General features: G+C 45.0%; 1 protein-coding gene across 2 annotated transcripts in view; it reads right to left on the minus strand.

Moving 5' to 3' along the window:
• Positions 1-19950, minus strand: part of mpp7a (MAGUK p55 scaffold protein 7a) — a 155436-nt gene that overhangs the window by 115999 nt on the left and 19487 nt on the right. The window contains exons 2-3 of one of the 2 annotated variants that reach the window (XM_084048569.1): positions 10730-10826; positions 1809-1991 (exon numbers count right to left, since the gene is read on the minus strand). In XM_084048569.1, coding sequence (XP_083904695.1) covers positions 1809-1845 — 37 coding nt within the window. In that variant the 5' untranslated portion in view covers positions 1846-1991; positions 10730-10826. Of the gene's footprint in view, positions 1-1808; positions 1992-10514; positions 10639-10729; positions 10827-19950 lie in introns of those variants that run through there. The other variant, XM_084048570.1, reaches the window with a different exon arrangement.

Consider the following 19950-nt stretch of genomic DNA (forward strand, 5'->3'; position numbering starts at 1 on the left):
CTGAGCTCCCAGAAGCCCTTGCTGGCTGGCGATCAGGCCTTCTGATAGGGAGGCATAAATGTGTCAGTCACCTTCAGCCCGCCTCGCCCTGCCAAAAACACTCCGCTAAGCAGCATAACACAGCTTCCTAACTGTCAAACACAAATACTAACGACCAGCTATTTGTCCCGTGTGTTTATTTTCACCTCAAACATACATGAAGGGTTTCATTCAAACACGCTGTTCTCCCCACATTTTGGAACCAAACGTTTGCCAATGTTCATTGCTCAATACTTGAACAAAGAACATGAGCAACATTTCACTAACATTTGGTTAAAATTAGAAAGCTTTTTTGGTACTACTGATCATCTGACACGTTTCAACAATTCACAAAACACATAACAAATCCTGAATGTACAGCATAGTATAGCATTATATATATACAAATCAAGTAAATACATTCAATACTTCTAGCAGTTTTAGCCCACTACAATAGAAACCAGCAGCCATCATCCAGCTACCTCTACAATAGAAACCAGCAGCCATCATCCAGCTACCTCCACAATAGAAACCAGCAGCCATCATCTAGGCTCCCACTACCTCTAGCCGGCTTCAACAGACCGGCCTAGAGACCAGCGGTGATCTCAGGCTCATCTCTACATGTCTGTGATGTTTCACCTGCAACTACACGCAACTGCATGGGACCATCACGGCAGGAAGGACAGGAGATGAGGCCTAAGGAGTGTTTTTACGTGTTTTATTTGGAAACGCTGGGCCCTGCCAGTAATTGCCTGAAATGACTATAATCATAATTGACGGTCTGGCTTTCTACTTTGTCTGTACGAATTTCCACGACAGGGGCTACGTAAACTCTGTTAAAACGTCTGGACGAGTAGACGCACACACTCTTTATCCATCATAGTTGAACTTTATGTCTGTCTGCCTTTGTCCTTTGTACCCTCCCTTCCCCCCGCCACCTGGGGTTGGGAACAGATCCTCTTGCATGTGTGTGTATGTGTGTGTCCGTGGATGTGTGTGTGATGACATAGCTGGCTATAAAGCTACACTGCGAGGAGGACAGTGTTCCTTGATGGGAGAGGTCGTGACCTCTGGCAGCTGCCTAGGTGTCGACAGTCCTGACATGTTCCTCACTCTGACATCACGCATATTTGTAGGTCCAGTAACAGACTGTGACATCACACACTGTCCAGAAACGGACTCTGGCATCACATACCGTACAGGTCCAGTAACAGACTGGCATCACACACAGGTATAGTGATAGTACATCACACACACAGGTATAGGAATAGTGCATCACACACTGGTTCAGTAACAGACTGACATCACACACAGGTCTAGTAACAGACTAACATCATCACACCCAGGTCCCGTAACAGAGGAGCAGTGGCAGAGATAGAGAGTGAGCGAAAGTCAGTGCACAGTGTACTGGACTGGCATAAACCTTATCCAAAAAAATTAATTCCACTAAGTCCCAAAACAAAATACAATCCTGAATGTTGTTAATTTCACTCGAACCCATTTCTACATACACTCTCAGAGAGCAAAACTCAGGATGCGCGTCTGTTTATGAAAAACTGGAGTGTGTTTGCTTGCTCCAGGCTGTGCTGATGTTAAACTGGTGCCTTAAATCTATTGGTTCCGCACTTCCAGATCTATTGGTTCCGCACTTCCAGATTAAATCAGTCTACAGTATGTGAAGGCACTGCATCTTTTCAAATCAGAGTTAAGCTTGAGGCGCGGACACTGGCAGGAGTGGTGAATAAGCATGTTGTTTTCAAAGCGGGCAACAAGAAGAAGGGGGACCATACCTGGCTCATGGCCAGCTCCAGTGGCCAGGGCGGGCATGGCTCCTGGTGGCTCCCGCTGGCGGCTTCCTTCTTTCTTTCCAGCTGTGAAATATGGCAATGGGGCGTCAGACCAGCGAGCTCCTTGAGCGACTCTGCCCACAAGGACACGTTTCTGTCTTAGGCCAGGCTTTATGCCATTGAGACCTGCAAGAGAACAGAAAGATACACCCTGCTTGTCAGATGGCTACCACATGCGCATGTCGTGTTATATGAATAGTTATGTACTCATAGACATGGATATGAATATTTAATAAATACACACGTGAATGAGCAAGGATATGGATAATAGAAGCTATTCTAGCGGATAACATCGCCACACACACACACACACACACACACACACACACACACACACACACACACACACACACACACACACACACACACACTTTTGAGATTTGGTGTGGAGGGGAAAAAAGAGCAGACAAAGTATAGAGCCTTAATTTACACAACACAGTGCTGTCAAACAAGTCTATGAAGCCATGTATGAAATCTATGAAAACGTTAAATCTGCAACCCAATTTTATACAATATGTAGTGGGGGGTTGTTGAAGACCCCTTCCCTAGTCCTTAACCTTACACTTCACTTGTACATGCCTAGATTTAACCCTTAACCTTACACCTCACCAGTGCATGCTTACCGTTAAGCTCTGACCTTAAACATCACCAGTACATGTTTACATCCAAACTTTAACCTTAATCTTAACCCATTTTCTTCAACTCTAAAAGCCCAACTTTAAAAAGTGAGGGCCAATGAAATGTCCTCACTCTGATATTCCCATGCCTTTCTAACCAAGTGTCCTGACTTCTGACAAGGATGAGAATACAAGAGAGCGTGCACACAGCCACACACACACACACACACACACACACACACACACACACACACACAGCAGGCCTGTATTAGTTGCTCTATTCAGCGTCCAGCGGAAACAAGGGAAACCTTATCCACAGACGGGAGAGTAGCAGACCTGTGAAAAGTCAAACGGGCGTGGAAATGCATCGCTTCGTAAACACCGCCGGTCAACTGGAAATCCAGACAGAGCAAGGGGGAGTTGAGCACAAATATGAAGTCCCTGGCTCATTTGTATATATCGCCTCCGTAGAGGCTGCATGCGTGCACTGGACGCACACACGCATGCACATCTGTCTTGCTGTATATAAACGCAGCAGGGGAAAAACAGCTCATCTGTGCTAATTGAGAAGAGATGAAGGATGTTAGCGTGCGCTGTGTTTTGAGTCACACACACACACACACACACACACACACACACACACACACACAGTTTGAGTTGATCATGTCCACTGAGGAGTGGGGGTGCAGGTGAGAATGTGTAAGAGCTTCCACCATGAAAGTGTGTGTGTGTGTGTGTGTGTGTGTGTGTGTGTGTGTGTGTGTGTGTGTGTGTGTGTGTGTGTGTGTGTGTGTGTGTGTGTGTGTGTGTGTATGTGTCATCCGACGGGACCACCTCTGACCATGCGTACTCAAGCCAACCCTAGCAGGTGCTACTACTGTAGCGCAGCAGGCAGGCCGTGTCAGCATGGTTGAGGGGCCTCAGGGGACGTGCTCCCAGCACCCGACTCCTCCGCCCTCCCCTGGCCGGCCTCGACTCCGGCCCACACCTCTCATATTAAACGCTTAACTGCCCCCTTGCCCCCCGTCCATGCTCCATTTACATCTGGCCCCTTTTCAAGAGCCCTTTGGGACCTCTACGCATGTCCCTGAAGTCCGGCTGCCTCCTGCCACCCGCACGAAAGACTTGCTGTAAATGGGAGAGTGGTAACCATTACAGCTGAAGCCTTAGTTTAGGGGCAACGCGTAGCCTTGTGTCATATGACATGGCCTGCTTTAAACCCTGCCCTACTGTGCCCCGAGCCATTGGTAGTAACCCATGCGACAGGACAGAGCGCTGAAATGAGCAGCAGCTCTCTTCCTCTGTGCTTCCTAGAGCGATGGTTGAGTTCTGTCAAGTAATTGGCTGCGATTCGGCATTGGTTCAGAGAGTTTGATAGCTATGCTCATATGGGACCACTTGGCCAGAGAAGCAGACAGCCATGACACACATATCCTTCCAGCTCGATAGGAGCCCCCGCCGTCATACCCCGGTGATGAAGAGCACACGCTAAACCGATCGAGGTCATACAGTAGATGTTGTTCTCACTCTTAGTTGACCTTTCGCGGTAACAGGGCAGCGTTGACACATCTCAGGGCCCTGCATGGCAATCAGGCAACATGTTAAGAAAACGTTCCTCAGCAAAGAATCTCACAACCCTGGCGCTCTGCCCCGCCTATGTGTACAAACACACACAGCGAGGCGTAAATCAGCCAAGACGCCGGCCCACCAAGCATAACGTCATCACGCGTCTGTCTGACACACTGTGTTGTGAACAGACCACAGGGACGACATGGACTGGAGGTGAAGGTCTTTGGAAAAAAAAACTCGAGAAAACATTATCCAGAAACAGCCCGAGTAAGGCAGTGACTAAGATGTTGGACACCACATAAGAAAAGGACTACAATCCCGGGATTGAGACATAAAACGTGGAGAATTCGCAGAGCAGCCGTTAAGAAAGGATCGGTTTGCCGGTTTGCGAGGGGATGCGGGGGGACAAATCCATATCCCCGACTCCTCTGTCACGCCGGCACCAGTTTGTAGGCCAGCTGCCTTTGGAGCATGGCTTTGCATTGGGCAAAATGTAAAGACCGCAAAACCCGGACCTGGTGCAATCAAAGTTCAGTGGTGTTCCACACGATGTGTACATCCATAAAATGGGTTAAAGAGGCCAACAGAAAGGGGTAGCGGCGCCTGGAGCCGCGACCACAGAATCTCTCCAGCAGGCCCCGCTTGAACAGGGGACAAAAACCCAACGGCCACTGCACTCACGTCACAAGAACCGACCCGTGCTAAATCGGTTCAGTGTTTCACACAGCGGCCCGTGGCACGGTTTTGTCATAAGACTTTGTGATTGGAATGACAGACTTCAGAGAAGACAAGGAGGAGGAGGAAGGATGGAGGAATGGAATGGAATGGGCGACGGCATTGATCTGATGGCCTGCTGGCCCGCGCCACAATATCGTCTGTTTGCCGGGTTGCTACTATTTGCGTCCAAGGGGAGATTACCAAATATTCCCGAATCTAAGTTTAAGGATCCATCTTTCCGTTCGGGGAGCCTTGCGAGGACCGGGAAGCGTGCTGCGGCACCGGGAACACCTGAGTCTTTTTACAGTGCCCAGAAGGATTGTAATGAACAGACTCGGGGAAACATTCCCCACTGTCAGAAAGCTGTGCTCCAGCCATGTCTGTTCAGATCACACAGTATCAGGTGGCCATGGGGGAGTCAGGGGCAACTCGCCATGTGGACAAGAGATGGAATGAGCTCGCCTGCAATGAGAAGTATGTTCCTACCTCTACCTGTGCCATATCCATGCTCTGCATCTGCTAAATGATGTTGGCGCCATCTAGTGGGACACCTCACCACTGCACAGAGACAATCCCCCCCGCCACCCCTCAGTTGAAAGACAAATTGCAGCGTCTCTCTGAACAAAGACCTGCATGTTAGCAGACCGCATCTGTATCTGTTTAGTCTTGTTCTGTGTGTGAAACCTGAAATGAAATCGATGTTTTAAGAGAAAACAGCTCGAGGGGGCGTTGGTCGATGGATAGGTCAAGGGATGAAGAGAAGGAGGTGTGTGTGGGGGGGGGGACTGCTGTTATTCTTCCGTTCAGGGCTGTCTGTGCTGCCGGGGGTGAGCTCTGGTAGAGACGTCTGACTCTCAGCTGGAGGTTGATGAGGGCGCAGAGAGGAAAAACAGAGTCAGGGGTTGAGTGACTGACACCCAAACACAGTGGAGACCTTTCACACATTTACACGGAGAGGGCCAATAGAGCAAGCCTGCTTTGTGTTTAGCCCTTCGTGTACATTTTATTCCTTGACCTCTCACTGCCTGCTCCCACATCCGTCGATGTGGAAAGATTACTGTCCCATGGATGTGGTCCAGAGACACCAATGACCTGCCCACAGGAGAAAGACAGAGAAGAAAGGGTTGTGCTCCCAAGCGTGACACCGGAAACTGACATTGCGTTCACAGTTCACACACAGGCGTAAACGCTTCTGCATGCTTGCTATGGGTTCAGGTAGGAAGTATTACAACAGGCCACTGGCCAACAGGGACCAGTGAAACCTCCCTTTGTAAAGCAGGTTTCCTCCCCCCGGGGGCCTTCCCACACCAGGTGATAGGAAGGCCAGCCACTATAGCCTAGGATGTTATTGGGCCATCATGAACAACACCGATCATCTTCTGCCTCGAATGACAGACACGTCCATCCTCGTCACACCTCCTGTGGTTACGGCTCACAGGGCTTGTCCACCCCCAATCCCACACCGCGCTCCGACTCACTTCATCATCTGTGTATCCACTGCTCTCTGAATGGTCAGTGAGATGACTGACACATCTATTTGACAAGCTGTGACACCTGCTCTGGTTACACGCCTTGTCCCATCTGTTGCAACATCACAACTAAGGCCCTGTTAGTCCACTCATAAACAAAATCTATAAATCTGCAAAGCAAGCTGAAGCCATAGATTTTCCTTCAGGGAACGTTTGCATATGCAAACTAAAGTTTAGCTCACACAAACCTAGTCTCACGTGGTCAGACCCATCGTCTTGCGTCATCAATTTCAGTGACGGAGGTTCTGAATCACAAGTTAGCGTGTCCGGGTTTTGTCTCAGGTAAGCTTTGGATTGGCTAACGCAGTCGCGTAGCGGTAAAGTAGCTGCCCACCAACGCAGAGTCTGGGGGTTCGAATCCACCGCCGATTTTGTCAAGCGTCTATACGAACACAATTGGCATTAGATACCTACTGTATCTAATCGTCTGGCTGCTATAAGACTAACCCAAACCGGACTTAATTACAATCAATCTCATTGAGAAATCAGAGGCAGAAAGTTGCTGTTTTTCAGCAACTTTCAGGTTGACACCATGCAGCTGCCCAGTACAACCACTGGCCACACTGAGCATCTCTACTGGAGCAGCTGGGGGTTAAGTGCCTCGCTCAAGGACACTTCGACGGAGTGTATTAAGTGAATGTAGGTGCTTATTCTCTTCCTTCCCTGCCTAGAATTCTTCTGGCAGTCTGGGGGATGGAACTGGGAACCTTCAGGCTCCATGCATGCTGCTCTAACCTTTAGACCACCGCTGTACTCAGAGTTACAGCAACATTGTGCTGCATTGGTGGAAAATACTTTCAATTTATCACTTTCAACTTGGCCCTGGCCTATATTTGGGGCATGTTATTTAACAATTTCTCTCCAAATTTTCACAGAATAGCGAAAATAGCCCACCTACCGTACGACCTCACAACGGGCATGTCTTTATAAGCAAACGTTTTGAAAGATTTCCATGATTCCTTTTGGAAATAGCAGATCTGCAGCTTGATTGTTAAAAAGAAATTTGAAAATCTTTCGGGGAAAAAAGGAAAACAATTGAGCAATTAAACCTTATTAAAAAGAATAGGGCTTAGGTGATATTTCCCTCTACCGGGTCCTGCTACCATGAACACTCATACAGACAGAAGCATGTACCTCCTGTATCTCAGCCTGTTAAGAATCCCAGGCAGTGGCGGCACGCATTGCAGGGCCACAGACATGCATGTTATTAAAAGCATGGCATGTCATTAGCAGCCGCGTGCATTTTTTAAGAGTACGCTATCTTGTTTTCACATGTGCGCGCATGCTTCCATAAAGCTCAGCAACGGTGACAGAAAGCCCGCACTTTCAGTCCATAAAAGACACACAGTCCAAATATTTGCGCCGTGACGTTAGTAAGAAAGGGGAGGTGACGGAGGAGAGAGGAAAAGCTTGAGGTACATAGAGTGATGGAAAGAATAAAGTAGAGGACAGGACATTATGCTTTCATCCTTTTAGATTGGTGAATGGCGTCATTCCACTTAAAGCCCTACAAACCACATTCATCGTATGATAGTGCAAACAGCCAATCAACAAGCTCACATCGTTAACATTATAGATCTGCTAGGTAATTTTGCTATTTTTGAACATTCTGGAAAAACAAAATAATATTTGTTTCCAAAATATAGATGAGTCTCAAAGGAGCATCCATATTTTGGTAGGTCTGTATTGTGGCTGTGAAGACAGATTCAATGTTAGATCAATTTGTGTTTCGGCTAGTCTACATCACGATGGCTTGCAGGAACCACAAATTGCAAAGTCAGACGGACGGACGCAGATAGAGTTACAGCCACATGCGCACAACCATATATGACAAAATCATAAGTGTATAATTGCAACATAGCCAGCTGTGGTAGACGGCTACATTCATTTACACACACACACACACACACACGCACACACGCACACACGCGTGTGCACACGAATACTGCTTTTCATGGAGCTGTGCATACTGTGTATTAAACTGTGGTCAATTCATCCACATGTCATGATGTTGAAATGGAAATATTGTTGAGAGCAGAACTACAGGCAGGCCTCATGGAAAAACACATTGTCAAGTCGTGTGTGTGTGTGTGTGTGTGTGTGTGTGTGTGTGTGTGTGTGTGTGTGTGTGTGTGTGTGTGTGTGTGTGTCTTTCTGTGGAGCACTACCAGGATGTCTCAGAGTCGTCTCCTATTAGCGTGAGGCACATGACACTCGCCGTACAGTGGCTGTGTTTAGCCTATGTAAGCCTACTGTACCTCAGTGGTCGGCAACAGGCGGCGAGCGAGCCAGAAGCAGCCCTACAAGCAATAATAGTAGTTGTTTTTCCTCTTTTTGTATTTTTATGTATTATTTTATTTTACAATATCGGACCAACAGTCCCACATATAGGCTATATTATAGCTAAGCTATAATGTCCAAATATAGAGATTCTATCCTATCCCTACCTGAAGAATGCTTTTTATACTTTTATACATGTTATATATGTTTTATAAAGTGATGCAGGACAGGCACAGACATGGAGTGCAATGCGTCGCTGAACGCATTGGAAAAAGCCGGACAGCGCCTAGTGCTGTCCACATAACCTGCTGTCAGTGCTAATCTTGCGCTTTGGTGCCTCGGTCTCAGGCGGAAACACTGAATTTGTAATGCTTCGTCTCATGGTCCCGTTTAATATTATATTTCTTGCAAGCAGCCACAACCTTGTTGCAGATAAGATGCATTTATGAAATCAGATATGATCAACGCATAATTTGCAGTCCATTCCTCTTTAAATGCCCTGTTTTCAATGTAAGTTTTCCTCTTTATACTTTTGGATCGTGCCAGATAGCATTTTTCTCTTGGTAACAAGCAGCAGGTTAAATGTTTAGCTAACTTCTCACGCAAGCAGGCTGCAAACGTAGTGTAGCTACCCCATCACGCAAACAAATCAATCCAGTAATGTGGCGTTGTAAGTCTAGGAGTAAGGGCTAATAATTATGAGAATAAATGCCAAATTATATTATATTATTATATTATTACAATGAGGTAGACTCCATTACATGGTCAATCCATACATATTTTTTTTCACAATAATGGAAAGGGGGGAAAAACAACTTTACAGTTTATCATGCCACCTATTACAGCGAATTTATTTTGATCCAATCTCTGCATCTTCCACAAATGTTGTCTTATAAGGTGGTCTGTCGAGGAGTTTCGAGTAACATTTTAAACATCTTAAATTAACCTATATGTTAATGGCCTGCCACCTAATGGCTTACGTGATGGGGAAAGGCCATCGATAAGCAGAAGGATGAAACCCAGATGCAGAATAGCAAGCAACTACTCACATGGAGCTGGTCGATACGCTTTAAAGACTGTTCTCATTGCAATACAGACCATATATTGTCTCTCCATATCGTATCTCTTCATAATCTTTAATCTCTTCATAGACTTTTCCCACAGAGATTAGGCAGTTCTGGCATTATGGCCATACATGTATGCTCATGTCTGAATTAAGAATCCAAATTAATTCTCACCAGGTATGTTTGTACATGCAAGAAATGTGTGTTGGTGAGGTTACCCTTAGCATATCAAATATGTGCGTGGTTATGTGAGAATTTATTTGTTTCCAGTTCATCATACACACAAGGTACACGCACACGCACACACACACACACACACACACACACACACACACACACACACACACACACACACACACACACACACACACACACACACACACACACACACACACACACCTGTCTTTCCGGACCCCTAAATTCAACATGTTAGCAGCCAGACCTCTTCATAGCACTCCTAACATACTTTCACTCACAGTTAAATTCCTTGCCTTGTTAATGTTTCAGAAACAAGAACCATGGAATGCAACTTCGCATGACATTGTTACATGACTCCATGCTGCTTTTTACTCACTGGGAGCGCGAGAGAACGAGAACAGACGCACACTGCATTCGGGTGGTTATACATACACAGTAAAATCCTAAGTGTTAATCTAACCCTCAGGATTTTACTAGAATCTAAGCCAAGCAGCGCACCAGGAGAGGTCAGAAAGTCAGCTTTCCCACCAGACTCCTAGTATAGGGACAGGACAGCGCACGACAGGGCTCTCAAATAGGTCTTAAACCACATTATCCCAGACTCTCACTGGCACGTCAAAGGATCTGCATGTCCATAAATCTAATAATGTCAAAGAAGAATGTGTTGGAACTTACCAGATCTTTATAATAGTAATACACCTTCACAAGCTAGCAGAAGCACTCCCATTCATTATGTCAGGTAATACAGTCACACATCGTGAGACAGACACACACACACACACACACACACACACACACACACACACACACACACACACACACACACACACACACACACACACACACACACAAAGACACACCCACAAGGTGTAGCAACAACAACTACTCACCTGATCAGACCTGATACTCTGGTTTATGTTGTTGACTGAAGTCTCATGCTCCGCCCACTTTATTACCTAACACCACACGCACTACACATCTACACACCTGTCAGAGAGAAAGACAGAGAGAGGGAGAGAGACAATGCGTGAGAAACGGAAATAACATAAGTTAAACACAACGGTTCAATAATGTCACCATTTCATTCTCCCTCTCTTAAAACAAGGCATTCATGCCGCTTCTCTCCCTTCAAGAAATGTGCCTAGAGGCAGTAACTACTTGTCACCACTAGATGGCGACACCACCCCAATAATGATATCCCAGAGTTTCATGTTCAGCTCTCTGATGTTTTTCACCACTTCTTTTGCCACAGCCGGGCGCTCGCCTAATTGCTGACAGAGCAAAGGCTGTCGTCATTCTCAGGCATGTCTGTGTGTCAACATGGGAGAGTGCGTGCATTTGTGTATGCGCACGCGTGTGCGCATGTATGTCATCGCATCCCCCGTGGCCTATAGTGGTGTGTGACCTCATCAGGTGCCAGTGGAGATAGGCACCAGTAATCTCATGCACTACCTGCCAGGGGCCCATTGTTATTAAAAACAGACGGGGCCACGCTGACTGGCAAGGTCAGACTGGCACAGAACCGTCTGCCTGCTAATGGCGCTAGTTTGGAACTCACTCAACCTGGCTAAAAGATAAACAATAGGCTGTGTTAATTCACGTGCACAGAGGGACCTTTGTCAGAACTGTTTCAAATCGTCCCGGACCGCTGGCGTAGCGGAACATTGCGTCGCGGGTTCGAGTCCCGAACCCGACGGCCTTTGCGGTCACTTCCCATCTCTCTCCCCATTTCCTGTCAGCCTACTGTCCTATCTATAATAAAGGCATAAAAATGTAATCATGAAACATAGCAATTCGTTAAAACGTCAAATTTTCCCTTCTGTTGCACTTTGCCCTCGTCTTCACACAAGAGTTACTAACCAGAACAGTGTTCATTACAATTACAACCCATCTCCCCATCAATATGGCTTGCCAGAGCCAAAATCCCAAGATATAACACTGATAAGCACAAGGAGCAACAACGGAATTAAAGAAAATAATACAATTTTTGCACCACTAATCAATATTGACAATATTCCTGAATAATAATTGTGATTACAATATTAACCAAAAAGAAACAGGACTATCATGTTAGTCATTATCGTGCAGCCCAAGGCTGATGTGTAGCATGCGTACATGAGGCGTGCATGATGTGTTGTCTTACATTGTCCTGCACCTTTCTCTCAGAAAGATTCAATGGCATTGCACATCAATGGACAAATGAACTCTCTTCACTACTTTTTTACACCTCCTCCTCCCTCTCTCCTCTCCTCATATAGACAGTACAGCTCTTTGTCTGTGCCTGGCCCATTAACAGGCTGTTAATGGAACTGAGGCCACAGTCACCATCACTCGCTGCCCACACATTCCACTGTCACATGCACGCACACGCACGCACGCACACGCACACACACACACACACACCTCTTCAGTATGCTATGCTCTGTCTTGTTCACCTGGTATCTCCCTCTCACTTAATCACACACGCACACACACACACACACACACACACACACACACACACACACACACACACACACACACACACACAGTGTGTGAAGGGACACCATCCTACCGATAATAATCAAGTTAGTAATCCTGGATACAATATTGGAGTGTCACCCGGAAATCCTCAGAGAGAGGAGGAGGCAACAGGGTGTGGAGGGAGGAGGAGGATGGGTGGCTGAACGGAGGGATGGATAGACAGACAGACAGACGGATGTATGATGGTGGTATATATAGACAGACAAGAGGGCGGAAGCGTAAAACACTTTCCTTGATTACCAAAGCTGGCTGAGTGTGTGTGTGTGTGTGAATGTATCTCACACACACACACACACACACCGATTTATTATTCTCTCTCTCGCACACTTGCACACACACACACACACACACACACACACACACACACACACACACACACACACACACAGTATTATTATAGTGTATTATACTGTAGACATATCTGAAAAACGTTCGGAGACATAATCTACACGCATAAAAACGTCACCAAATTATCCTCAGTTTAACACTACTGACCACTAGAGATGATCTGAACAAACAAATAACATATGCATACTCATCACATCACAATCTACAACTCTTGTCTTCATTACACTTGTAAACCCAATACACACGTACAACACGTTTACGACAAATGTTGATAAATCTCATCTTATGAGAGTCCCTGGCTCAAAAATATTTTCAAATGGGGGTCCGCAGCTTAAAGGGCCATTCACACCAAGCACGATAACGATCACGTTAAATATTTCGTTTTTAAAACTCAAACTAACTCAAATGGATGGCAGCGTCCACACACCACAACTAATGACAACTATAGTCGTGTGCGATATCGTTTGGATGACTTCCGTGCGGTTTTATGAATGATAGAAACATTGACAGCCATCCAAAATCCATCATAAGGACCTAGTCAGTCTCACTGACCCTCGGAAGGATATCCTATAGTATATTAAGGAAACTCTGTCCGTCAGTCAGTCACACAGATCTCAGTTCTCCTCAGCGGGCGCGCAATTGATCTCAACTTGCACACAGACATTCACCATTAGCATATGCACAAAATGACAACGCACCGTTTTTCACTTTCCCAAAATGTAAGCTGTTTATTAGTGTTTTTGTGTAATCACCGGAGATTGCCAGTTCGGCCAATGGGATCTGTCATCATCATGGTTACAGCCCTGGATGTACTCTGTGATGGTCCGCGACAACCTGTCTCATGGCTGCAAAGAAAAGCTTCTCTGACTCAAAGTCTGCAAATACTTTGAGTGCGCACATCCCCGGGTATGGACTAGTGTTTTTAAAGGAGATGAGGAGACCATTATGAATAGCTAACACTAGCTGGCATTACCTCAGGTAGGCTCACCTCCTTATAATTAATAATCAGTCAGATTATTCATAATTATATCCCGTCTTTCAGCACCACGGAGGCACCCTCTCTGTGTGGGCTCTGACACAGCTGGACTGTGCTGTGCGTGTTTGTTCTTCAATGTGGACTGTGGACGCTAACTTAACCATCGTTACAGTAATAGTTATAGTTATCGTGCTCAGTGTGAATGGTGAATGATGCTTAACACATTTTGGAGGTATTTGACATGAAAATGTTGAGGAGTATATCAGGAAGGATCCCTAATTCCTGATATCTTTATTACTTAAAGTGGATTTTAATCTACCTCTAGAAACAGAGACAGAAAGAGAGAGATAGATACATGCTTTGGCAACGTAAACATATTGTTTTTTCATTCCAATAAAGCTCCTTTCAATTGAATTGAGTTGAAAGATGGAAAGACAAAGCCAGAGAAGTAGACAGGCAAACACAACAGATGAATGGATGCACAAATATAGACAGTGTGATGAATGATGGTCGATATGACGGGGTAGACTGGGGACCCTGACAACCCCCCAAACGTGTGTAGTAGTTGTAGTACACAACAGTGGGGAATGGAAGTGAGGCCATTAAAACATACATAATGGATAGTAACTATTTCAAGGGCAGAGAGCCTTGAAGGGAGTATAGACTCGCTGTGGCAAGCCCTTTAATCTCGCTCCACTCTGAATGGAGGTCTAGTCACTAGACCTCCATTCAGTCACTAGACCTCCAATGTTGCAAAATTTTAGCAACATTTTCAGAACACTGTTAGGATTTAGAAGATCTTTTTTTGAATCTGCCTCAGGTCTTAATGGGTTAAAGGTTATGATGATGAATGTCTTTCCTACTAGTCGCAAACATATCTGCAAAAACTGTAAGATAAATGTATTAAAACACTGCCTGGGGTATGTGCACTGCACGTAAACAAACACGGCACATAACAACTTTTGCTGGCGTAATGTTACTGTGATATGCACACCCCTCCCCTATGAACTTCTCCTCCCCATACTGTCAGAGGCCCCGCCCCCTTCTATCTACTTTTCACTTCAACGTTCCATTGGATTTCTGTCTGAGAATACAAGCCTGGGATCTGAGGTTATGAAGAGAAGGTGAATGATAGACAAAAAGGAGTGAGTGAAAAAAAAAACATTCTTAAAAAGACTGAAGAAAAACAATATCCCCCAACAACAGTCAATTATATAAATATATAAATGACATCACAGTACATGTTTACAGTGTTGGTTGACCACAGAACATAAGAACAGGAAACCAATTTACCCAATGTTTAAACTAGTGTCATTCCCAGCCCTTCTAATGAGAATGTCAATAGGGCCTTCCGTCATATGTACTTCCCTAGGACCAATCACAACACTCGTTTAATGCACGGACTGCCTCAACGCTAATTTCATTGGGAGGTACTTCAGCAAAATCTCAGTACTTCCAATAGACACTCAACAGGCTAGGTCTTGTCCCGCATGGTTTCATAAAGTAGTTCATAACATGTAGTTTTTTGGTTTTATTTTGTTCTTCATTTGTCTCACTGCCATTTGCACTGTCACCTTAACAACAATACAGCCAAGTTCAGAGCTGACACATGGGTCTACAGCTGTTCTGGCTCTGGGCCATGGCCATGTCACAATAATTGAACTCAAAACTCTGTTAGCAAATAGCTAAATACATTAAAAACATTATTGTGAGTTTGCAAACATAAATATTGAATAGTTCCACCTTCCTCTTTGCATCACCATCTGCCAGCAGGCTGCTTCCAGGCAGGACAATTTCTATAATAAAATGAAACTGTAATATATTGTCATACCTGATGTTTCACTCCAGAAAACTAGATAATAGCCAATATTGTGCAACGCTTAGAAGGAGCCAGCAGTTTCTGTTCAGTAACAACTAGGCTACGTGTTCCCATTACCGTAGCACAGAATATGACTTGTATCCTGAGCTAATCCATGCGCTAAGCTGCTTATGGCAGACAACAAACAATTTCTAGATGCCATGCCATCCTGGAAAGTGGCACCATTTTGGATGTCTGAGAACAAGGCCTAGGTTGGGAGTGGATGCAGATGCCCTGACACACCTGACGCAGGCAGACACTTCTTTCCTCTGTGAATTCTGTTGTTTCAGACAGACGGGACAGAAAGACAGACTGGGATGAATGTCAGAGAGAGTAAAGTGATAGAGACGAGAAGGAAACGGAGACAATCAGTTTGCGTGAGAGAAAGAAAAACTGTGTGTGTGTGTAAGCGGAGGGAGATGAAGTACAAAGACAGTGTCCCCTATGTCCCCTGAAGGGAAGCACCACCCCTACGGAAAAACAACACAATTGACTGCCTTTTTCACAAGAGGAAGAAACGCATCCTCAACCAACAAAACAACAAAAAAAACTGTCGTCAACACCTCAATGAATCACCCAGGAGTTGAATCCTTCCATTATGCCAAGCTTCCGTCTCTCTGGAGGTACCCGGCCACCCCCCACCTGACCCCACTGCACGCTGCTCCCACCCACCCTCTGAAAAGGGCCATCAAGCATGGGGCACCCCACACTGTCCCCTGTTCCTGACATCCTGCAACAGGGCAGAAACACGAGCCTTAAATCAAGGAGGCTTGACGGCTCTGCGAGGCACACTCTCCCTCTCCCTGCTGGGGGGGAGGGGTTCCAATCGACTGAACATCCCCAATGAAGGCGCCAAGAGAGCATCTAATGGCTTGAATAATGGTGTGAATAATGTGTGTGCTTTTGAATAAGGACGTTTGGAATGGATGGCAAGAGTATGGATGGATCGCTGACTTTGGCCCAGTGGATTCCACAGAGTGCTAAACAGTCCCCCCCCCCCCTTCCATGTAAAAAGAGCCATCACTGTTAAGCGAGAGAGGCATGGCTGTGAATTCCCAAGGGTGGACAAAGATACACTGTTTGGGACAGGCAGCAGCGGAGAATGGTTGTTCTGATCATCATGACTACTGCCGTTTTAAGCAATGTGACCCAATAGCCAAAGGGAGTGAAGGATACTTTTTTTCCCATAGATTTGGCCTTGTGGTCTTCTGTAAAAGGCATGCATGCATGTGTGTGCACGCTAACACTTCTGCATGCGGCCGTGTGTTCCCTGGTGTGTGCACACTGCACATAGCCTTCACGCGCAGGCACACACACACACACACACACACACACACACACACACACACACACACACACACTCTGCAACCTTCTGAATAATTCAATAGTATTCAATCAAACAAACGTGTGCATCCTGCACATTAATTAATGTTTTCTCTTTCCAATTCCTAGATGTCTTCTCCCCCAACAACTTTGAGAAAGATTGAGTTATCTAACCCCTACACCATCTCTGGGCATTGGACACTGTATTATAATCTGCATAGTAGTAACCAAACCATATAACATTCCTAAAACTTTGATTTATTGAAAACAACAGACGATCCAGGCACTCAGGAGTAAAAAAGAGGAACAGCCTTTATTTATTAAAAGGTAACTGCATGTTTCGACCTGGGAAGGTCTTCATCAGGGCGAAACATTTTGGCAGTTGCCTTTTAATAAATAAAGGCTGTTCCTCTTTTTTACTCCAGAGTGCCCTCTGTTGTTTTTCATGTCTTGATCTTGTTTGATCCAATTTACACTTTTTACTATCGTTACCTTTTTTAACCTCCTCCTCCTGTTTACCTGGCTGTTCTTGTTTTTTCTGATTGAATACTATACTGTTTGCATTCTGCTCCATTAAACATTCAACACTCAAACAACTGGACAAAACAACAATGCAACAAAAAACAACAACACGACAATAAAGAAAATCTAAATATACAGATTAAATCCAATTAAATTGACACACAACCCTAGGGGATGCCTGGTGGTATAGATAGACAGTTGCCAAAAACATAGTAAGAATGATTGTCTTCGGTAATTAAACTACAGCCGCTTTTACGTGAATAGTCTCAGGATGGAAACTACCAGGCTGGTAGGTATTTGATGTCCTTTCATCAAAGTGGGCACCGCTCCACCGCTGTTCACTTTTGTAGGATTACATAGGAGAAACCCGACACCAGGTGAGTAGTGTAGTGAATGAAGTGACACATGAGGAGGCTTTGGACGTGCATGTCTCGTGTGTGTGTGTGTGTGTGTGTGTGTGTGTGTGTGTGTGTGTGTGTGTGTGTGTGTGTGTGTGTGTGTGTGTGTGTGTGTGTGTGTGTGTGTGTGTGTGTGTGTGTGTCATGTAACGTCATCAATACATAATGAAGGTAGTAAGGTACATGAGGAGGTACACTGGGCTGAGATAGATGACACACCTGGACAGCAAGAAAGAGTGGTTTTCTGGACATCAATGGGTGAAAGTTACAGTATGCAGCAGTTATACCATAAATCTCCATTATTTTGGAATGCTGTGTTGCTTTTGAAGGCACGGACAAGATTGCCATCATGTATTCTGAAAAGGATCCCTGGCTAATAAGCCAAATATGCCTTAAAGGACAACTTCACCGCTTTTCAACCTATCTTCATATAATTGGTCCTCACTAATACGCATGATAAACTGGTACCATTTTATTCCACTCAGTCTGTCTCTCATAGGAGGGCTGTGGACAGTCCAGAAACCTGTCTACCAGTGACATCATCATTAGGCATAATCTTTTTTTCCAACAAGATTTCACATTTTATATTTAGATTTTTATTAACACGAGAACAATGGCTTCTTTTATTGCATTGCAACTTTCCAGGAATAGAAAGCCTGCAGTTTCTATTAGCTTGGATTCCCCATTGATGATGTCACTGGTAGACGGGACTCTGAACTGTCCACAGCCCTCCTCTGAGACACAGACCGAGTAGAAAAAAATTGTACCATTTTATCATGAGTATTAGTGAGGACCAATTATATGAAGATGGGTTGAAAAGCGGTGAAGTCGTCCTTTAATACATTATAATTGTTCTCTATAGCTAAAATATAAAATTAAAAACACTTTAAATATTTTATTTATTTTAGAAATAGTTCATCTTTCACTAAATAGGGGCAATGCCCGTCGCAAGTTGATGATGTCATTTGCCCATGATTGGTCTAGCCCTATGGAATTTATGGAATGCAAGTTAAAATAAAAAACAACTTAATACTTCCTAAGGTTAATATGAGCATCAAATCAATATTTTAAATGTTTGTTTTGCACATGCATTCCATAGATTCCATAGGGCTAGACCACACATGGACAAATGACATCATTAACTTGCGACAGGCATTGCCCCTCTTGAGTAAAAGATTAACTGTTTCTAAAATAAATAAAATATTTAAGGTGTTTTAAAAAATACATTTTAGTTATAGAGGGCAATTATAATGTATTAAGGCATATTTGCCTTATTATTAGCCAGGGATCCTTCGAACACCATTCTCAATCTCAACATTGAGCGACTACCTGCTCATTATTAATGTTAAGTTGCACAAATTTGACCTTGAAGACCCAATCAGATCAAATCTCTAGTAGCAGGGCAGTGTGACACAAACACACAGCTGTGCGCTGTCAGGACTCCGGATAGATCCCCTGGCACGGGGCTGTCCCCTGGCACGGTGGCAGGGGCCCTAATTGGGCGTCACAGCAGATCAGCAACTCCCAAATCACCAACACACACAGCTCAACAACCAGCATGTTTCTCCAACTGCAGAACTCAACTCCAGGGATACCGCTGTGTCTTTGTGTGTCTTTGTGTGTGTGTGTGTGTGTGTGTGTGTGTGTGTGTGTGTGTGTGTGTGTGTGTGTGTGTGTGTGTGTGTGTGTGTGTGTGTGTGTGTGTGTGTGTGTGTGTGTGTGTGTGTGTGTGTGTGTGTGCGTGCGTGCCCCTACTGTGCATGTACTATGTACACATAATGTCTGTATGTGTGTCCCTCTGTACATTTCATTACCATAATAGCCTCCCCTCTTATCGCGGTCCCCTCACTCTCTAAAGCTTAGAGAAAGACCCTCAAGGCAGCCATTACAAAATCATTACTCTCCCCCCCATTCTCCCTGCGATTACACGTACATTGTACTCACGTAGTCATATACAATTACTATAAGAGGCGCTGCCAACTGCCACAGCTCACAACTAATCCTGTTTTGGCGCTTTCATTGCACATCATCTCTTATTCCCCGTGGTCCCTACACTCGGAGAGGGAGCCATGGGTATTCCACACAAATCACATAATGGCTTTGAAAGAGCGTTTCCCTGGCTCTTTTTACCCACTTTAAGTTGAATTTTTAACACGGTCGAGG

The sequence above is a fragment of the Gymnoscopelus microlampas genome (assembly GCF_963454915.1).
Source record: "Gymnoscopelus microlampas genome assembly, chromosome: 22".
Taxonomy (NCBI): Eukaryota; Metazoa; Chordata; class Actinopteri; order Myctophiformes; family Myctophidae; genus Gymnoscopelus; species Gymnoscopelus microlampas.